The 22,672-nt window shown below is 44.0% G+C and overlaps 1 protein-coding gene across 2 annotated transcripts in view; it reads left to right on the forward strand.

Annotated features, from left to right (window-relative positions):
* The first annotated feature begins 4,769 nt into the window (after positions 1-4,769).
* LOC115126718 (proprotein convertase subtilisin/kexin type 6-like) overlaps positions 4,770-22,672 on the forward strand; it is an 84,562-nt gene continuing 66,659 nt past the window's right edge. The window contains exons 1-5 of one of the 2 annotated variants that reach the window (XM_065012199.1): positions 4,770-5,493; positions 8,879-8,983; positions 13,020-13,145; positions 15,147-15,290; positions 16,275-16,351. In XM_065012199.1, the coding sequence (XP_064868271.1) occupies positions 5,278-5,493; positions 8,879-8,983; positions 13,020-13,145; positions 15,147-15,290; positions 16,275-16,351 (668 nt within the window). In that variant the 5' untranslated portion in view covers positions 4,770-5,277. Of the gene's footprint in view, positions 5,494-8,878; positions 8,984-10,555; positions 10,699-13,019; positions 13,146-15,146; positions 15,291-16,274; positions 16,352-22,672 lie in introns of those variants that run through there. The other variant, XM_065012200.1, reaches the window with a different exon arrangement.

Genomic DNA, 22,672 nt, shown 5'->3' on the forward strand with positions numbered 1-22,672 from the left:
TGGTGTTTGAGGTATTGTCTCCATGCATGTTTATATCACCCATTTCTCAGGATAAGCACATGGTGTTTGAGATATTGTCTCCATGCATGTTTATATCACCCATTTCTCAGGATAAGCACATGGTGTTTGAGGTATTGTCTCCATGCATGTTTATATCACCCATTTCTCAGGATAAGCACATGGTGTTTGAGGTATTGTCTCCATGCACCAGAGGCCATGGTCAAAAGGCATGGCCATATTTCTAAACCAACGGCCTCTAAAGCAACGACTAAGACCCAGTCTTTCCCTCCTCACTAGGTTAGTATATGAGTGTTGTACCCCTGAGATTCATAGTCCCATCCCACACACAGACATTATTGGTACAGCAGTGAGAACAACCTAGATCCCACCAGCCTTATACCTACAGAACCCTCCACTGAGGATAATACTACAAGTTGAACCATTGCAGCATGATGTTTCGTCTATTACATGTCAGACCTAGCAATACAATGTTGTATTCCTCTGTTCAGGGTTATAATAACTCTTTATCTGGAAGGATTTGAGGATTTTTCCCCTTGTAAATCTCCATGGTTATTCAGTGTTTTGCTGCTGTAATTTTCTTGGATTATCAACAGAATAGATAATGACCATTATGTTGTGTCCCATTACTTCCCGAAGCCTATAAACCACTTGTGTTTGTGTTAGGAACATTGACTGAAATAAAACCATACCATGAAGCCTGGGAAGCGAGGCCACGGGTCATAAGAGTCATGATTCTTTATGATTGTTGAAGTATATTGTCCGTAGTTCCTGGATGGTTTGTAAACATTCGCAGAAGGTGAATCTATTGCCACAGCTTTCACTCTGACAAAAACAGGGAAACACTTTTTATTCTCTTGGTATTTGTATAAAGTCTGTGACATCAGGTGTGAGAGAGGAAAGTGACTGGCGGCATCTGTCTCTGTATTTGTGTGTAATCAGGGGACATACTCATAGAACAAGGTGATTGCCATGGACATAATACGCACTTCAAATGTGGCAGAATAGATTCGGTAATGTTTGCTGTGAATTCACTTTTTTCACTTGTTTCGTAAAACAATTTAGATTTGTTATTACAATGTAGAAAATAACATGTTAACTTGAAAAGCACAAAGTCAATAGAATAGAATAGAATATTGTCCATTTGTTTGACATGTTGCCTTTGTCTTCTGCTGAGGACACACGTTAAGAGAAACAGCTGAGTGTAGAACCCCTAGAGCTGTTTTGGGTGTGAAGTGTCTTGCTCAAGGGCACAATAGCAGTGGATAGTATCTTAAACAAGCAGCCCCCCGGTTGCCAGGACTTCCTCCACTTTTCTCACAGCATCTTTCTGGCTATTGGTCCACCCCTCTAAGTGGATTCAAGAAGTTGCCTTTTAGGGCTCCTGCTGTTGGAGAAATAAAATCTCATTGCAGATTTCAACTTTTACTGGAGTTTCAGCTTTCTGCATTCCACACCCAGTTCTTTTGAAAAAGTTATTACGTATGGATATAACTAGCCATTAGGATGCCAGCTCCTCCCACCACTCCTGCTGTGACAAGTCCTCCTGCTAGTATTTCTGCAGGTGCCAAGGCACAAGCCACTCGTTCCTGCTCCTACCGCAGCGACTACAGACATTTTTACAACCACTTTCTTTAATCTCATCCTCTCAGGACTTTCTTTGAGCCTCCTGGTACATCAAATCAGATTGTATTCATCAGGTAGCCTAGTGGTAAAGCGCGTTGGGCCAGTAACTGAAAGGTTGCTGGTTCAAATCCTGAACTAACTAGGTGAAAATCTATCAATGTGCTCTTGAGCAAGGCACTTAAACTTAGTTGCTCTGGATAAGAGATTGGTAAAATGCACATGCCTTGTAAACAACAGTTGTAGACTAACAGTGAAATGCTTCCTGATGTGCTCTTCCCAACAAAACAGAGAGATATAAATAATAGCAAAGTAATAGCATGTAGTAATAATAACAAATACACAATGAGTCATAGGAAATGATGGTGGAAACATTATGTACAAAAATATACAAATCACACAAAATAGACCCGACTTATTGGTGTAGTGCTGTCGTCCATTCTTCTCCTCTATCTTCCTTAGCAGCTCTGTCACCTGAGTCTGGCCACCTCTGGCTTTATTATTAAAGACATGAGATCTATCATCATCACCTAAAGGAATGTCAGAGACTCCTTGCCCTCTTAAAGAAACACCTCCACTGGTTTTCCTTCCAGCTGATCCACTCTAGTGAATATTATTACAGTGTGGTGTGAGGCCTCTTTTCCAAAGTTCTTCTGGATCCACTTCCCTGCATCCGGCATCTCCACTGGGTGTTTCCCAACGCCAATCACCAGAAGAAACGCATGGGGTTCTGGGACTGACAATTTGATCCAATGTCCTATGTCACTTTTCATGTCCTTTAATGACTGAGGTGTATCAGAGCCCCACTGTGTCAGTCACATGAACCTCCCTCTCATCCGCCACTATGTTTCTGACACTGTGGTCACAGACTCTGTGGAGAAATACACTTGTAATGCCTTTCTCCCCAGGATGGTGTTTCCTGTTGCACTCTTCTGCTCCAGTCTCACCCACCAGAACAATCATCAGCAGCTTAGAAACGGAATCTGTTTATAACACCCAATAAAACAGAACCCAATGCTGAATTGTCCTGTTGTGAATCAAGACTCGAAACCACAGCAACAGTTCTTCACTGTATGTCTAATATTCTGTACACACTGTAAAAGAGTAATGGTGAATCATGTGACAATACCTCAACTTCCTCTTCATAAGTGGGAGGGATCATCTATGCTTCCATATGTGATGTTTGTGGTCTACAGGCACAGTGAGGGACAATCAAAACCACTTAAAGAGTCTGAATGTCACATGAAAAAGTGAACATGTGATGTTGACAGGCCTGTTATTACAAGCACACCTGGTCCATCACTGTTAAAGTTTTAAACAATAATCAACAGCGTCATCTTAGGGGGGTTAGGGGGGAGCCATGGTGAAGTGGGGACTGAAAAATGTCGATAGACTCACAGATGGCTGGAGGGAGTTCCAGAGCTTGGGTTTAGCCCCGGAGAAGTCCCTGTTGCTGAAGCTCTGGACCTTGGACCTGGGGACAACAAGGTGGCCTGCTGTGGTAGAACGGGGTGATCGTGTGGGTTGGTAGGGAAGAAGGTCAGAGAGGTCAGCGGGGGCAAGGTGGTGGAGAGCTTCGTAGGTCAGGAAGAGGATCTTGTATTCGTTGCGTGCGGAGACCGGGAGCCAGTGGAGTTCACGGAAGACGGGGGTGACGTGCTGCCAGAACTTAGTATGGATGAGGAGTCTGGCTGCAGAGTTCTGAATCATTTGGAGTTTATGGAGGGAACTTGAGTTGATGGCGGAGAGGAATGAGTTGAAATAGTCGAGTCGAGAGGAGATGAATGCATGGATGAGGGTTTCAGGACGGGAGTGCTTAGCAATGTTACCGGGGCGGAAGGATAAGGATTTGACAGTCTGTCTGATGGGGTGGTCGAAGGAGAGGGAGGAGTCCAGGATAACGCCAAGGTTGTGAGCGTGGGTGAGGGTAAGGTTGACAACTTCGCTGAGTGTTTTTTTTTAATGTTTGGGTTTCTCTCTTATAGGTCTACAGTACCTGTGCAATGGGGTCTCACGATACAATTAGCGTACATAGTGACATTTTCTATTGCCACATAGTTAGTAAAGTCCCCCCACCGCAAACAGGGAACGTCCTAAGGACATTAGACGATGTTCCCATCAGGTCCCTTTTAGGGTTTCAGCAAAACGTTATCCCACAGACATTCTTAGAATGTTCTACGAACATTAAAACATGACGTTTACCTCAGTACCATAAGGGGAGGTCCAAGTTTGGTCACAACAGAACCTTAACAGCATTTAGATTCAGTCGAAGCCAGAACAGTTAGTGGCAATCAGCAACAAATATTGTGATTCATTTAGGATGACTGCATCCTAAATCCCAAATGGCACCCTATTCCCTATATAGTGCATGTATATTTGGTCAAAGTAGAGCCCTATGTAGAGAATAGGGTGCCATATGGGACTTAGATATGATTCACCCTCAGAGGTTTGGGAATGGAAATGTTCTGGTCTTCTATGTTAACTCCAGAGTGAGAACAGATGGCCTTGGTAAAGATGTTAATAATGACTATTCTCATATCAGCATTGTAAATATCCCCCCCAAAATCTGGCTGCAATCATTTTTTTATGAGCTATTTTTCATTGAAAGCGAAAGAAAAAAAGCCCAATTTAAAAACTGTGGGTGTTTGATGTGCTCTAATCCCAAACGTTGTTTTAAATTAGAAAAGGGGACAATGCCACCACTGTAATCTATATAGGATGTGTCTCAAAAGGTCCTTTATTCCCTACATGCAGCATTACTAATCTCTACATAGAACACTGTGTGTGTGTGTGTGTGTGTGTGTGTGTGTGTGTGTGTGTGTGTGTGTGTGTGTGTGTGTGTGTGTGTGTGTGTGTGTGTGTGTGTGTGTGTGTACATGTGTGTACATGTGTGGTAAAAAGTGTGTGTTTGTGTGTTTGTGTTTGTCATGCTGTATAGAGACACACAATCAGAGTGATTGCAATGATTGATTGCAATTACTATCTTATGTTTCCATACAGTATGCCTATGGCAGAGCAGCAGTCTTGACAAATAGACAGGATGTTGCATTATTCAACCGTTATTCATTCTTCACTCTCCAATGTCTTCTATCAACATAACTGTTTTCAAGAGACAGGGCCTACTTAACAGTCAGATGACAAGTGTATCAATATTTTCTTTATTTCTCTAAGATAATTGGACTTTGGGGTAGTTTATTGAATAATTCATTATCATATTGTTGCAGCAGCCAAAGGCAGAGGAATTATGCCATTGTTCAGTAGCGCATTGACTCTTCAGAGCGACGTGCTGCTATTATAGCGCAGGTTGGAGAGGCGTGGGCTACTACGGATCCCCTATGAGTGAGGCTTTGATGTTCGCACAGACGGGCTCTTTACCAGTGCGTCCCGCTGCTATAGGCTGGGCATGAAGGCATTCTCTATTGGTGGCTGTGCGTACACATAGAGGAGCGCTAGCGCGGGCTAAGGGTTGGCGCCTGAGGTTCATATTTTCAACTTTTTAAGGAATTAAATATCAGTCAACCCGGCTGTAAATTTCGCTCGGACATGATGGATTTATGACAAACTGCATGCCTTTTCTGATGGAGTTGGATTGACGATTGGCTAATTTGAGCGTCCATACGTGTTATATTTTTAGAGATGTGTTTTATCCCTTATTCTAGAGCTGATGTTGTAGGACAAGTTTCGTACACCAAAATGTGTATATTTTTTATTTTCATATTATCAACTTTAGAAATATGTCAGTCGCTGGCCCCTCGGAACGTTTATACAAATCACTGGGCAGTGCGTGTTGCAGGGGGGCAAGAAGAAGCGGATAAACTTGCTGCTAAATATGGTTATAATAATTATGGACAGGTAAGACCATTACCGTGTTTTTATTTTGTGCAGCGTGACCTGTTATGATTCCCTCTTTCTGCTTTTCGGATCAATAGTCGAATGTTTTGTCGAGTTCAGCTGCTGAACTTCGATACAGTAGGCTGGCTATTTTTGTCGATCATAATGCAGAGACATTCATAGAGGAATCAAAGAAAAGTGACGTGTGTGATTATTATCCGTGTCTGGCAAGCACCTGAACCCCAGCGCCAAATGTACAGCTTTCGGAGTTACAGAGCGATTTTCAGTTGGCAACACAAACACACCAGCGCCACTGAAGTACATTCTTTTCAGGCCGTTCACTTATGGGCAATGGTCACGTTGCACTGTCCATATTACAACGAGACTAAACATGACGCTGTAATTATACAACGTGTTGTAGACTACAATAGGCTTGTGCACGATGATCAACATTGGAAATGGCGCTGTGCCAAAAAAGGAAGTGCTCAAATTTGTAATATTGGATCATTTTCATTTCCCAAATTCGAAAAGGACTACATTCCAACTTGGTACACTATGTTTTCACTTTAAGGATGTTATATATGACTGGAATGGGTTTACTTCATTATAATAGTGGATTTGTCCTGCTCTTGTTTTAGCCATAATAGGCCGTTACAATCCTCCCCAGGGGGTAAGCCAGTGATTATCCAGATTATTCTTAAGAGGAGTGTCCCACAGCATGGCTTCTGTTGCAGCCTTCTTAAGAGGAGTGTCCCACAGCATGGCTTCTGTTGCAGCCTTCTTAAGAGGAGTGTCCCACAGCATGGCTTCTGTTGCAGCCTTCTTAAGAGGAGTGTCCCACAGCATGGCTTCTGTTGCAGCCTTCTTAAGAGGAGTGTCCCACAGCATGGCTTCTGTTGCAGCCTTCTTAAGAGGAGTGTCCCACAGCATGGCTTCTGTTGCAGCCTTCTTAAGAGGAGTGTCCCACAGCATGGCTTCTGTTGCAGCCTTCTTATTGAAGTTGACCACATGCTACAAACTGCAATAAATGATCATGTGGTCTTGACATTTTAGTCTTGTCTCCCATTGGGATTCACCCCCTATGGGACTTCCTAACGGATCTTAATTTGAATTTACTGACAGGGGATAGATACCCTTGCAGAATTCATGCAGACTGTGAAGATGACAAGCTTGTGGATGGGGGAGAAAGCAGTAGATATTCTATAGATTATTGACATGAATCTGAGGATAACAAGTCATTTAGGAGTACGGACGTGGCCCACATAACTACTGTAGCCTAACAGATGACACATTTATTCAGGGTATAAGGATTGACACAGTGTTTGCATGATTCAGAGAAGTGTGACATCTGAAATGGAAGTTTATTCAATGGACCTTTGACCTTTTATGTTGTGACATTTTATATCTGCAGCGTCTGTGTACACTCAGCTTGCTATCTAGGCAATCATTCCTAATTCCTAAGAACTGACAGACTTGAATGGAGATGGAGAGAGAAAGGCAGAGGGTGAGAAAGAGGGGAGAAATGGAGTGAGAACAGCAGAGTGAGAGAAAGAGGGGAAGAGAGAGTTGAAATGAATGGGGGAGACATATAGAGCAAGAGACAGAGAGAGAAAGAGGGAAAGAGAGAGTTGAAATGAGTGGGGGAGACATATAGAGCAAGAGACAGAGAGAGAAAGAGGGAAGAGAGAGTTGAAATGAGTGGGGAGACATAGAGCAAGAGACAGAGAGAGAAAGAGGGAAAGAGAAAGTTGAAATGAGTGGGGGAGACATATAGAGCAAGAGACAGAGAGAGAAAGAGGGAAAGAGAGTTGAAATGAGTGGGGAGACAGAGCAAGAGACAGAGAGAGAAAGAGGGAAAGAGAGAGTTGAAATGAGTGGGGGAGACATAGAGCAAGAGACAGAGAGAGAAAGAGGGAAAGAGAGAGTTGAAATGAGTGGGGGAGACATAGAGCAAGAGACAGAGAGAGAAAGAGGGAAGAGAGAGTTGAAATGAGTGGGGAGACATAGAGCAAGAGACAGAGAGAGAAAGAGGGAAGAGAGAGTTGAAATGAGTGGGGGAGACATATAGAGCAAGAGACAGAGAGAGAAAGAGGGGAAGAGAGAGTTGAAATGAGTGGGGGAGACATATAGAGCAAGAGACAGAGAGAGAAAGAGGGAAGAGAGAGTTGAAATGAGTGGGGAGACATAGAGCAAGAGACATATAGACATATAGAGCAAGAGACAGAGAGAGAAAGAGGGAAGAGAGAGTTGAAATGAGTGGGGAGACAGAGCAAGAGACAGAGAGAGAAAGAGGGAAAGAGAGAGTTGAAATGAGTGGGGGAGACATAGAGCAAGAGACAAAGAGGGAAAGAGAGAGTTGAAATGAGTGGGGGAGACATATAGAGCAAGAGACAGAGAGAGAAAGAGGGAAGAGAGAGTTGAAATGAGTGGGGAGACATAGAGCAAGAGACAGAGAGAGAAAGAGGGAAAGAGAGAGTTGAAATGAGTGGGGGAGACATATAGAGCAAGAGACAGAGAGAGAAAGAGGCTGAAATGACAAATGAGTGAGAACAAAACAGAGGGAAAGAGATGAAGGGAGGTAGCGAAAGGTTGAGCGAGAGAGAGAGAGAGAGAGAGAGAGAGAGAGAGAGAGTGTTAAAGAAGTCCTGGTTCAGATAATAACTCGCCTCAGTGCCAGAAGTGCCATGTGCTCTGGGAATTCTGCACGCATTTTTGGTGCAAAGTCACAAGAGAGAAAAAAAATCCTATTTATTACTTCACGTGCTTTGGATTTGAAATGGTTATTTTCCTCTGAGTAAGCAACATTTGCAGAAAAAGTCCTTCTGTACAAATGTAGGATCTTAAGTTGATCACCATGTTGCAGGAGAGAAAAAACATGTTTATTTGAGGTTTAAAAAGGCTTCTGAAGTTTGTAATTTCCACTTTGAAAATTCAGACTCGACTTTCTCTTACAAAAATTGTATCAATCCCCTACAAAATGAATTATAATCCACATAATAATGAACATGTCCTGTTGCTGCAGGATTATTTTCCTGCTGTAGTAAACTGGCTCACATTAAGATCCTACATCTGTATGTGTTCACAAACTTCACATTGTTGGATACCGGTGCAAACATGTTTTTTCTCAGAACAATGTAGGTTGTTTGGTTTTAGGTCATCCTTAGATAACCAATATCATGTACTGTATATCGCTTTACAGACAGTAACATACAATACAGTTATATTTCATCACTTCACTGCATACTCTATATCCCACTTTACTGTAGAATGCAGATTTAAGCTGGCATTACCCTGTCTGCTGCCCACAGTGATCATTTTTTATGTATACTGTAAAGATTGTAGTGTATTTTCTTCTTCTTCTTCTCGCTACAACCCTACTGTTTGTTTTCATGTTGTTGCTGTCCAGATCGGGAGTCTGGAGGACCACTACCATTTCCACCACAGCAGAGTGGTGCGCAGAGCAGCTTTCTCCACTAGGGGCGCTCACTCCTTCATCCAGATGGACCCAAAGGTGAGACATCTGCTTGGTAGTTACTCAGGGTGAATCCTAACCGAGAATTTTCACATAGTGGTCTATTTTCGGCTGGTATTAAGGCGGCGCTAGTGTTAAACGCATTTTAGTTTGCAATTTTGTCATGTGAAAACTGGTGCATTTGCATTTTCCAGCCCTAACACCAGGTTCGGCAATTTACCGGTCAAACATCAGCACACTTGTGCTCAGATGGGAGGTTGGAAATATTTGAGGCGTGTCCTTAAAAACATGATCCAAAGTGCTAATTTCAGGCAGTGCTGGTAGGGATATTTAAGACCAACATAAAGCTGGTTTCAGCAGTAACACAGATGGTTATGACATGAATATTGACAGCAGAAACACAGCCTATCCAGCCGTGACGCACACTGTCCATATGAACATGGAACTAGAGGAGCCTGATGTGCTTCTGGAGTCTGAATACTTCCTATTTAGAAACACAAAAAACATGTTTTTTTCCCCATTTTGTTTCATAGCCTCCTCTCAATGAAGGCTTTTTTTCTGCCCAAATGCAATCGCAAAGTAGTCAAGACTGTCGATAAAGGGTTTGGCTCCCGAGACCACTTGGAAATAAATCTTAATCATCAAAGCTTTATTCAAATGTAACGTTTGAGAGGAGTAAAACAGTGAGCTGACATTCCCTTTTTATGTCTGCATTGTAGGCAGGCCCACATTATTTTAGCCATGCAGGTCACGTTTTGCATGTGTGTAAAACCCTCCATAGTCTGCGTTGTTTTAATATTATATGCCCAAGGGAAGAAATGATGGTGCCTGTAAGTGTGACATAGCCTATTTAAAAAGAGTTGTGTCTTTTGTTGTTTCATTCTCTTTTTAGGCCTTATCAATGATACATTTAATCTTGCTTATTGACAATGTTTTACATGTCCATGCTCAGCTATAATGCAATTTACTGTAGACCTAGTCCCTATATCAGTGTGAATTCTATTGAAGCCATGCAATTACTTAGAACAATGTGGACTGCAAATGGGTTCAAGTTCATCTATTTAGCAAAGATGGACTAGATCGGTGTACATGTTGTTATTTCTTATCTGTAAGCCATTTAACTAACTAGAACAGACAAATATTGGCATTGGAGTTGATTCCAAGACAATACATAAAAGATCTTAAATACACAACTTGAAGCAACCACAAGTTTAGCCATGGAGCACATTCTGATTGGCCAGTGAGGGGCCAAGCCTTGACACACCCACAACTTGTTCATTCATCAAACCCAGCCCTTTCCAGCCAAAGCCAGCAAGTCCCCGGATAATTGTAGTAGTGAAAATTGCCAAAGTATTTCTGACACACGCCTGAACCTATAGCGCTACCGCCTGCTCTTAGATTTACCATTGTGTTAGGTTTGTTAAAGCAGAGCCCATAGTCTCCCTTTGACATCAATACATTACTAAGTGAACAGTTATGACTCACTTCTAAGGGGAATGCTAGAAAGGATGGATGGTAGTAATAATATTTTGGTGGGTGATTATATTTATCCTATTTCACACGTGTACAAGTCTATTAATATGTATGTGTGAATTGGAAATGTGTTTTTTGCATATCCTAACTCCCCCTGAGACACCTTCGGAGAGTGGGGTCACGGCCAGGGTCTGTTATCACCAACAGCAACCCGGGAGCAACAGATGAGCAAGTACCAGAGGAGGCTGGTGGGATGAGCTATAGGAGGAATCAATGCAACGGTATCACACACATCAAACATATGGAAAACACATGTTTGACTCCGTTCCAATTATTCCGTTCTTGCCATTACAATGAGGTCGTCCTCCTATAGCTACTCCCACCAGCATCCACTGGCAAATACATAGTCACAACAGTATAACATTAGTCACAAAAGATGAGCAAGCACATGAGCTTAGGGATAGTTCCCTCGAAATTCAAATGTACATGGTTTTCCACTTAGCTTGGCTGTTGTTGATTCTCTGAGACAGCTGTTGATATTTGCTTCTGTAGCAGGACTTCTTATGGCTGCAGGGGCAGTATTGAGTAGCTTGGATGAAAGGGGCCCAGAGGTGCCCAGAGTAAACTGCCTGCTCCTCAGTCCCAGTTGCTAATATATGCATATTATTATTAGCATTTGATAGAAAACACTCTGAAGTTTCTAAAACTGTTTGAAAGATGTCTGTGAGTATAACAGAACTCATATGGCAGGCAAAGACCTGAGAAGAAATCCAAACAGGAAGTGGGAAATCTTGAGTCCATCTTCTAAGACTGGCGCAAGGGTTGAACTAGTGTTATGGATACGGTAATGGTTAGGGGTTAAAATCCCATTTGTCGCCAGAAAGTGTTGTACCTCTGTTATTCCGACCACTTCAGCCCAGCTGTTTTACAGACGCAGCCCGCACACAGAGTTGGGTCTTTAACATACCTAACATAGTGATAGTTGACAGACCATTTTCCCACTCAAGTGTCTCTCTCCCTGCATGCCCAGATCTCATCATTTACTCTGTCTGGATGAAACATAAGCAGAGAGACTGACACAAGCGCACACACGCACACACACACACACACACACACACACACACACACACACACACACACACACACACACACACACACACACACACACACACACACACACACACACACACACACACACACACACAGGGACCAAGAGAAGGCAATCCAATCAAAATCCTATCAGAACCTCGAGACAGATACACTTGGATAGATACATAGATACATGTACCCATCACCTGTATCACATCAGGTCCATCAGGTATTACTGGAGGCCTCCTACCACCCTCCACTTATAGCCTACAGGCAGCTTTAAGAATAAAAGTGCAGCTGTTTGGGGAGCCTCTCCTCTGGCCTTCTCCCTGAGATTATCTCACTCAGACAGGCAGGATCTCAAGAGTAATAAAAACCAAAGCCCAAAGTCTGGAGCTCCTGAACAGAGCTCATCCTGATCATATCACGCTCTAAGCCCTGTGTGTTTAAATGAAAGGTTGGGGCTGATGCCTAGAAACCAATTTTACCTCTGTCAGGCCTCTGATTTGCTGCCCCCCCCAGCCTGTGTGATTTCACCACCAACCACTGTCACAACATAACTTATCAAGAAGAGGAATCTAAACACGTCATCTATATGGTTTCTGGGCCTCTCACCACAACCACTGGTCAGACCTACTACAGTAGTTAATAAGATAGGACAGGTTTCCCGGATACAGATTAAACCTAGTCCTGGACTTTAAAGCTATTTCAATTGATATTCTCCATTGAGCATGCTTTTAAGTCTATGGCCAGGCTTAATCTGTGTCTGGGAAACGGGCCCATTGTGTACAATTAACTCCTAATATGCAATGGTTTGAGACTGCTATGAAGGCATGCACTGAATCGGAGCATGCAGACACCACATGCAATTAAAACACGTCTTTGAATTGGGACCACACTGCACGTAAACAGAGTGTGTACGTATGCAAGGCACTGCACGTAAACAGAGTGTGTACGTATGCAAGGTACTGCACGTAAACAGAGTGTGTACGTATGCAAGGTACTGCACGTAAACAGAGTGTGTACGTATGCAAGGTACTGCACGTAAACAGAGTGTGTACGTATGCAAGGCACTGCACGTAAACAGAGTGTGTACGTATGCAAGGTACTTTGTGAATTTGCATTTGAATGTGTTTATCACATGGATTAAGAATAGATAGGATGGCTCCCAAATGCCCCCTGTTCCCTATGTAGTGCAATACCTTTGACCGGAGCCCTATGTGCCTTGGTTAAAAGTAGTGCTCTACATAGCAAACAGGGTACCATTTGGGACAGATACACAGTCATTCATTCCAATTTGCAAATCGACAAACGTGTTAGTTTGTTAATGTGTGTAAAACCCATATCCATCCATGCAAGCCACAGTGTCCCTATGGTCTCTCTACTGTGTGTGTGTGTGTGTGTGTGTGTGTGTGTGTGTGTGTGTGTGTGTGTGTGTGTGTGTGTGTGTGTGTGTGTGTGTGTGTGTGTGTGTGTGTGTGTGTGTGTGTGTGTGTGTGTGATGTCTTTTTAGGTTGACTGGGTCCAACAGCAGCTAGTGAAGCAGAGAGTAAAGAGATACATCAAAAGCGACACCAGAAGCCCTGACCCCAACTTCGTCCACTTCAACGACCCCAAATGGTCCAACATGTGGTATATTGTAAGTACACTACATATCTACCATCTATCCTCACTGGAGTCATATATGTAGTAGTACTTGAAATAATTGAATCAAGGAATAAATCATTATCTGAAATGAAAATCAGGGTCATATTCATTAGGGCACGCAGTGGAAAACTTTACTCGGCCCTGGTCCAAAGTAGTGCATTATCTAGGGAATAGAGTGCCATTTTGGACGGACCAAAACGAGTGCCCTCACTTCCCCTTGACACCATCGATCCCCCTGTTTAAGGTGCACCACTAATACAAACTGCCTTGAGCCAATGTATCTCTGCAGCTACGGTCCGGTCGTCTTTTAGTAATTAAACCAGGTTGACGATAAGAGCTTTGGGTCGGAACTCAAGTGTGAAATTGTCCAGAGCCTGCAGTTCTGTTGTCTACTCGGGAGAAGTGTCCAAACTTCTCAGGGCTCAGGGTAAATCTGGGGTTAGGATGGATTAGATGCTATAGAGGCAATGGATGTGGGCAAAATGATTCACTACCTGAATGTGCACTACATGGCAAGAATGTAACTGTTGCCTATGCTGGGGATGGGCCTCCGCTTTGGCATTCCGTGGGAGAAGACACTTTTAAACAGACAGATGGCCTATAATGGTTTCTCTCCCACAGAGCTTACGTTGTATATCTCTTTATCCTATATCTCATGCCAGAGTCTGTTGGGGCGAGTGTTTAACATGCATACTAAAAATAGGAGTCAAGGGGCAGAATCCTAATGCTCTTTAAGAAACGTGGGCTGGGTAAATGTAGGGGATGTGCTGGGTTGTGATACTGGGTTTGGATCCAGACCTGGTTCTCTCAAATACTTTGAGCATTTGATAGATTAAGCCTGCCTGGAATGCCAGATGGGCAGAGTTTACACTTTTTGGACTATTCTGTTCCATTGTGCCAGACAAGCTAAATCAAGCACTGTTAAAGTATTTGAAAGAAAACACATTATGTGATCCCAGATCTGTTGGAGGGGATTGGGTGATATAACATATAGAGGATAATGGATGAATAATTGGGTGATATAACATATAGAGGATAATGGATGGAGAATTTCTACTCAGGGTCATGTTTGTCTCACATCACCCTAATGCTGGGTGAGTTCAGAAGGGCACACCTTATCAAAACGTTTTGCAACAGAAAATTAAAATCCGTGGACAATATCTGGTAGTACCTCCCAGATGAATTCTGTTTTGAAACCTTTTGTACCTATTTAACACGACCCTAGTATCCTGCCAGACAGTTTCACTCATCTGAGGGGAACAAAAATTGCTCTTCAATGTCCTCACATTCAAATTAGGAAGTGGGATGCAAAGATAAAAAAATGACAAACTCAAGGACAACCAAGCCACTGCTGTTGAATAAAGATAACTTATTTTCCATTTTTAAGGTTGTCAGTGACACATCGGTTGACATTTACATTTACATTTAAGTCATTTAGCAGACGCTCTTATCCAGAGCGACTTACAAATTGGTGCATTCACCTTATGACATCCAGTGGAACAGTAGTGCATCTAAATCTTTTAAGGGGGGGTGAGAGGGATTACTTTATCCTATCCTAGGTATTCCTTAAAGAGGTGGGGTTTCAGGTGTCTCCGGAAGGTGGTGATTGACTCCGCTGTCCTGGCGTCGTGAGGGAGTTTGTTCCACCATTGGGGGGCCAGAGCAGCGAACAGTTTTGACTGGGCTGAGCGGGAACTGTACTTCCACAGTGGTAGGGAGGCGAGCAGGCCAGAGGTGGATGAACGCAGTGCCCTTGTTTGGGTGTAGGGCCTGATCAGAGCCTGGAGGTACTGAGGTGCCGTTCCCCTCACAGCTCCGTAGGCAAGCACCATGGTCTTGTAGCGGATGCGAGCTTCAACTGGAAGCCAGTGGAGAGAGCGGAGGAGCGGGGTGACATGACAGATATACGTACTGATTAACATAGGACCCCAGTCTGACCACTCCTCTGTTTCCTATTAACATTGTATGTGTCCTCTGTGGTTCTCTTCCTCAGCACTGTACGGACAAGAACAATCGCTGTCGGTCAGAGATGAACATTCTGGCAGCGTGGCAGAGAGGCTACACAGGCAAGAACGTGGTGGTCACCATCCTGGACGACGGCATCGAGAGGAACCACCCTGACCTGGCACAGAACTATGTAAGTATACTATTGGGGTCTCTTCACATAGTCAAATGTTTGGTTCACATATTCCTAGCACACAATGACTACATCAAGCTTGTGACTCTGAAAACTCATTGGATGCATTTGCATTTTGTTTGGGTTGTGTTTTGGGTTGTGTTTTGGGTTGTGTTTTGCCCAGTGGGAACTGAATGGTGAGTGATTTTTATGTTTCGAAAGGGCTACAGTAAAATAAAGTGTTTATATATTCCAAAATGATGTTGCTGTCAAATGAGAAATGACAACTGCTATCAGTGCCCATCCCTAATGGATATGAATAAAGATGTGAACAGAATATAACACAGAAAATAACATAAATAACATAACGTCCATCACCACCACCGTAGTTGCTGGAAAGGACAATGTGAAAAGAAAATACCCGACCAGAACAGTTTGAACAGAAAGGGTACGACCACAGAAACAAGACACCCACACTGCTAGTATTTGTTGAGGCCATAACAACACACCACCTTTGTCGGACACATTTAATTTATGTGCCTGACACATTGGATTACGTCTCTAAATTATGGCCGGTGTTGGTTCCAATCTGTCTCTGGTTCTTTAATAGCGCACGAGATGAGATATGACTGAAATGCGGAAAAACCATGGCAATATATTTCCTTTTCTGTTTTATGTCCTTTAGTGAGCAAGACATGCTTTGTTTTCTCCTTCTATCTGTCTCTCTGTCCCTCTGTCTCTGTCTCTCTGTCCCTCTGTCTCTGTCTCTCTGTCCCTCTGTCTCTGTCTCTCTGTCTCTGTCTCTCTGTCTCTGTCTCTGTGTCCCTCTGTCTCTGTCTCTGTCTCTCTGTCCCTCTGTCCTTCTGTCTCTGTCTCTCTGTCTCTGTCTCTGTCTCTGTCTCTCTCTGTCTCTCTGTCTCTCTTTCTCTGTCTCTCTCTATGTCTCTCTGTCTCTCTTTATCTGTCCCTCTGTCTCTGTCTCTGTCTCTGTCTCTCTCTCTCCAGGACCAGCTGGCAAGTTATGATGTCAACGGGAACGACCATGATCCAACTCCTCGTTATGATTCTAGCAACGAGAACAAGTGAGAGCAAACATCCTTCAGTCCCCATCCTATCCCTCTATCCTTCATTTATTCCCTCCATCTCTCTGTCCTTCTATGTCATCACTTCATTCCTTCAGTCCCCATCATATCCCTCTATCCTTCATTTATTCCCTCCATCTCTCCGTCCTTCTACGTCATCACTTCATTCCTTCAGCTATCCATCCATCCTTCTATTCCTCATGTATTTATTCCCCTGTCCCTCTATCCATCATCCCTCTGTTCCCTCTTCCCCTCTCCTTATCCTTATCCATCATCCCTCTATTCCCTCTTCCCCTCTCCTTATCCATCCTTCCATTCCCTCTTCCCCTCTCCGTATCTATCCTTCCATTCCCTCTTCACCTCTCCTTATCCTTATCCATCCTTCCATTCCCTCTTCCCCTCTCCTTATCCTTATCCATCCTTCCATTCCCTCTTCCTCTCTCCTTATCTATCCTTCCATTCCCTCTTCCCCTCTCCTTATCCTTATCCATCCTTCCATTCCCTCTTCCCCTCTCCTTATCCTTATCCATCCTCCCATTCCCTCTTCCCCTCTCCTTATCCTTATCCATCCTTCCATTCCCTCTTCCCCTCTCCTTATCCTTATCCATCCTTCCATTCCCTCTTCCCCTCTCCTTATCCATCCTTGCATTCCCTCTTCCCCTCTCCTTATCCATACTTCCATTCCCTCTTCCCCTCTCCTTATCCTTATCCATCCTTCCATTCCCTCTTCCTCTCTCCTTATCTATCCTTCCATTCCCTCTTCCCCTCTCCTTATCCATCCTTCCAGTCCCTCTTCCCCTCTCCTTATCCATCCTTCCATTCCCTCTTCCTCTCTCCTTATCCTTATCTATCCTTCCATTCCCTCTTCCTCTCTCCTTATCCTTATCTATCCTTCCATTCCATCTTCCCCTCTCCTTATCCTTATCCTTCCTTCCATTCCCTCTTCCCCTCTCCTTATCCTTATCCATCCTTCCATTCCCTCTTCCCCTCTCCTTATCCTTATCCATCCTTCCATTCCCTCTTCCCCTCTCCTTATCCTTATCTATCCTTCCATTCCCTCTTCCCCTCTCCGTATCCTTATCCATCCTTCCATTCCCTCTTCCCCTCTCCTTATCCTTATCCATCCTTCCATTCCCTCTTCCTCTCTCCTTATCTATCCTTCCATTCCCTCTTCCCCTCTCCTTATCCTTATCCATCCTTCCATTCCCTCTTCCCCCTCTCCTTATCCTTATCTATCCTTCCATTCCCTCTTCCCCTCTCCTTATCCTTATCTATCCTTCCATTCCATCTTCCCCTCTCCTTATCCTTATCCATGCTTCCATTCCCTCTTCCCCTCTCCTTATCCTTATCCATCCTTCCATTCCCTCTTCCCCTCTCCTTATCCTTATCCATCCTTCCATTCCCCATTCCCCTCTCCGTATCCTTATCCATCCTTCCATTCCCTCTTCCCCTCTCCTTATCCTTATCTATCCTTCCATTCCCCCTTCCCCTCTCCTTATCCTTATCTATCCTTCCATTCCCCCGTCCCCTCTCCTTATCCTTATCTATCCTTCCATTCCTTCTTCCCCTCTCCTTATCCATCCTTCCATTCCCTCTTCCCCTCTCCTTATCCTTATCTATCCTTCCATTCCCTCTTCCCCTCTCCTTATCCATCATCCCTCTATTCCCTCTTCCCCTCTCCTTAGCCATCCTTCCATTCCCTCTTCCCCTCTCCGTATCTATCCTTCCATTCCCTCTTCACCTCTCCTTATCCTTATCTATCCTTCCATTCCCTCTTCCCCTCTCCTTATCCTTATCCATCCTTCCATTCCCTCTTCCCCTCTCCTTATCCATCCTTGCATTCCCTCTTCCCCTCTCCTTATCCTTATCTATCCTTCCATTCTCTCTTCCCCTCTCCGTATCTATCCTTCCATTCCCTCTTCACCTCTCCTTATCCTTATCTATCCTTCCATTCCCTCTTCCCCTCTCCTTATCCTTATCCATCCTTCCATTCCCTCTTCCCCTCTCCTTATCCATCCTTGCATTCCCTCTTCCCCTCTCCTTATCCTCATCTATCCTTCCATTCCTTCTTCCCCTCTCCTTATCCATCCTTCCATTCCCTCTTCCCCTCTCCTTATCCTTATCTATCCTTCCATTCCCTCTTCCCCTCTCCTTATCCTTATCCATCCTTCCATCCCCTCTTCCCCTCTCCTTATCCTTATCCATCCTTCCATCCCCTCTTCCCCTCTCCTTATCCTTATCCATCCTTCCATTCCCCCGTCCCCTCTCCTTATCCTTATCTATCCTTCCATTCCTTCTTCCCCTCTCCTTATCCATCCTTCCATTCCCTCTTCCCCTCTCCTTATCCTTATCTATCCTTCCATTCCCTCTTCCCCTCTCCTTATCCTTATCTATCCTTCCATTCCCTCTTCCCCTCTCCTTATCCTTATCTATCCTTCCATTCCCCCGTCCCCTCTCCTTATCCTTATCTATCCTTCCATTCCTTCTTCCCCTCTCCTTATCCATCCTTCCATTCCCTCTTCCCATCTCCTTATCCTTATCTATCCTTCCATTCCCTCTTCCCCTCTCCTTATCCATCATCCCTCTATTCCCTCTTCCCCTCTCCTTATCCATCCTTCCATTCCCTCTTCCCCTCTCCGTATCTATCCTTCCATTCCCTCTTCACCTCTCCTTATCCTTATCTATCCTTCCATTCCCTCTTCCCCTCTCCTTATCCTTACCCATCCTTCCATTCCCTCTTCCCCTCTCCTTATCCATCCTTGCATTCCCTCTTCCCCTCTCCTTATCCTTATCTATCCTTCCATTCCCTCTTCCCCTCTCCGTATCTATCCTTCCATTCCCTCTTCACCTCTCCTTATCCTTATCTATCCTTCCATTCCCTCTTCCCCTCTCCTTATCCTTATCCATCCTTCCATTCCCTCTTCCCCTCTCCTTATCCATCCTTGCATTCCCTCTTCCCCTCTCCTTATCCTTATCCATCCTTCCATTCCCTCTTCCCCTCTCCTTATCCTTATCTATCCTTCCATTCCCTCTTCCCCTCTCCTTATCCTTATCCATCCTTCCATCCCCTCTTCCCCTCTCCTTATCCTTATCCATCCTTCCATCCCCTCTTCCCCTCTCCTTATCCTTATCCATCCTTCCATTCGCTCTTTCCACTCACCCCTCCATTACTTGCAGCCCTTTCTATTCCCCGTTCCCCATCCCCACATACCTCCATTCCTCCATCCTTCTATTCCTCCATATTTCCTTCCATCTATCCCAATGTACCTTTACTATGTACCTTTATCACTTTTCCTCCATCCCTCCATCTCTCCATCAACCCATCCCTTGGGCTATTGACAGGAGGGTCCATGTCACACTTCCCCACACCACGCTTCTGATGTGACCTAAATGACTCATGCACTGTTTTAATGTACATCATTATGAATATGGTACTTTAATGAAACACTTTCATCTCTGGTGGATGTGGCTGGGTGTTCATACGCTGCCTTGTAGGGTCTCTCTCTGTCTCTCTCTGTCTGAGGTCTACAGGCTGGCTAATGAATATAAACAGGACACGAAGACAACTATGAAATGTGACAGGAAAATGTGATGGCCTTGAAATGTGTCCCCCAGCCGCAGTGCACCACTCTTTTATTTGTCATTGAACCTCGTGCTGTTTTTATCAAACTTGTCCCACTGGAACATCCAACATTCCATTGGTGACGATTTGAGCAACTTGCTATGAAATAGTTTGACTTGATTTTTGACATACTTTATTCTATTATACGTATTCAGTTTGAGAGTTATACTTATTCAGTTAGACAAACGTCTCATCTATGGTTAGAAACTGACTCCAGACCAGACAGACTAGTCACTCATCATATCCTGTTGTGTATTCAGTTACACACATGTCTCATCTATGGTTAGAAACTGACTCCAGACCAGACAGACTAGTAACTCATCATATCCTGTTGTGTATTCAGTTAGACAAACGTCTCATCTATGGTTAGAAACAGACTCCAGACTAGACAGACTAGTCACTCATCATATCCTGTTGTGTATTCAGTTACACACATGTCTCATCTATGGTTAGAAACTGACTCCAGACCAGACAGACTAGTCACTCATCATATCCTGTTGTGTATTCAGTTAGACAAACGTCTCATCTATGGTTATAAACTGACTCCAGACCAGACAGACTAGTCACTCATCATATCCTGTTGTGTATTCAGTTGCTATCATCGCGTTTCTTATTGCTGCACTGAAGGCATTTCTGTCACAACACAAACTTCACCAAGCAATCAAATTAATCTGGAGTCTTGTTGACAAGCAAACAAACCCAAAAGGTGTTTATTCATGTTCTCCTCCATCTCTCTCCCCTTCATATCTCTCTCTCTGTATAGTGTAATTCACCCCTGGCTGTAGAGGGAAACGTAATTGGGATCAGGGGGAAAGGGAAAAAAACTATTAAAGAGAAAGCCATTCATGTCATTTCTCTGTCACCCAGCCTTGGTGAGATGAGTTCCCTGGATGCACCTGGACTGGGGTGAGATTAGTGTGTGTGTGTGTGTGTGTGTGTGAGCGTGCGTGCGTGCTTGTGTGTGCGCGTGCGTTTGTGTGTGTGTGTGTGTGTGCGTGCGTGTGTGTTTGTGTGTGTGTGTGCATTGGTATACAGGCCTGATCTCTCTCCTCTTAAACTCATTACTGCGTGGCCTAACAGGCCTGATCTCTCTCCTCTTAAACTCATTACTGCGTGGCCTAACAGGCCTGATCTCTCTCCTCTTAAACTCATTACTGTGTGGCCTAACAGGCCTGATCTCTCTCCTCTTATTAAACTCATTACTGCGTGGCCTAACAGGCCTGATCTCTCTCCTCTTAAACTCATTACTGCGTGGCCTAACAGGCCTGATCTCTCTCCTCTTAAACTCATTACTGCGTGGCCTAACAGGCCTGATCTCTCTCCTCTTAAACTCATTACTGTGTGGCCTAACAGGCCTGATCTCTCTCCTCTTAAACTCATTACTGCGTGGCCTAACAGGCCTGATCTCTCTCCTCTTATTAAACTCATTACTGCGTGGCCTAACAGGCCTGATCTCTCTCCTCTTAAACTCATTACTGCGTGGCCTAACAGGAGGCGATGTGACACCATGTTTTGTAATCCATCATGTTTGGCCACACATACATTTTCAAACAAGGCGACCAGCTGCACTGCAGGGGAGTGAACAGCATACTGGTCCACGTACTCACCTCAGTTTTCGCTTTCTCGGGAGAAAGGACTGGAACAACACTCCTTGTAGTTCTCCTCTCTTTATCTGTTTCTCTCCATCACGCTCTCACTAATTCCACATCTCAGTTGAAGGCTGAAATTCACCCTTCACAGTTTCAGTAGATCTCTGTATTCAAACTTTGTCACTTCCTTACTTAAAACTTCACAACATTTTCTCATCTCATCTTTTCTCCTCTCAATCTTTTTTTCATCTCAATATTTTCTTATCTAATTCCTCTTTAATACATTTATTTGGTGAGTCTGGTTTGTTTTTGTGAAGAGGTGAAGTAAGAGGTTTTTCATGTCTCTCGCTGGTGAAACAGTCATTATCCAGTAGCCGTCGGTCCCTTGGGGCTGTAGACTCCTATCAGGTGTGTTAACATGCTGTGATAAAGAGCGTAGGGAAGGAGAGAGAGAGAGAGAGAGAGAGAGAGAAGAAGGGAATGAGGAAGAGTGTCAGGTGTTGAATATTCACTCCTCCACCACCTGCTGAGCCTGTGAAGAGAGGATAACCTTTACTTCATTCCAGAGGTGGACTGATCCCTTCTGTTTGTGTGATATGTAAATGAAGAGTGGGAGATGAAATGCTTAGTATAGACCTTCAACTCTTTTCAGTCCTTTACTAGTCCTTATGTTTAGTGACGGTATTACCCTGGACAGCCTCGAAGAGGACGGACCCTTCTGAGCCTGGGTCCTGGTACACTATTAGAAAAAAGGGTTCCAAAAGGGTTCTTTGGATGTTCCCATTGGAGAACCCTTTTAGGTTCCATGTAGAACCCTCTGTGGAAAGGGTTTTACATGAAACCCAAAAGGGCTCTACCTGGAACCAAAAAGGGTTCTTCAAAGGTTTCTCTTATGGGGACAGCCAAAGAACCATTCTAGGTTTTAGATAGCACCTTTTTTTCTAAGAGTAGTACAGTTTCTTCCTTGTAGGGAATTCATCCCTGTGCTTCTGCTTGTGTTTGTTGTTTGGTCGAGGCACGGATACTGTAAAATCACTTTGTGACAACTGCTTTATAAATAGGATTTATTTGATTGGAGCCATTTTAGATAAGGTACATGTGCCATCACTA

Source organism: Oncorhynchus nerka, linkage group LG27 (genome assembly GCF_034236695.1).
Source record: "Oncorhynchus nerka isolate Pitt River linkage group LG27, Oner_Uvic_2.0, whole genome shotgun sequence".
Taxonomy (NCBI): Eukaryota; Metazoa; Chordata; class Actinopteri; order Salmoniformes; family Salmonidae; genus Oncorhynchus; species Oncorhynchus nerka.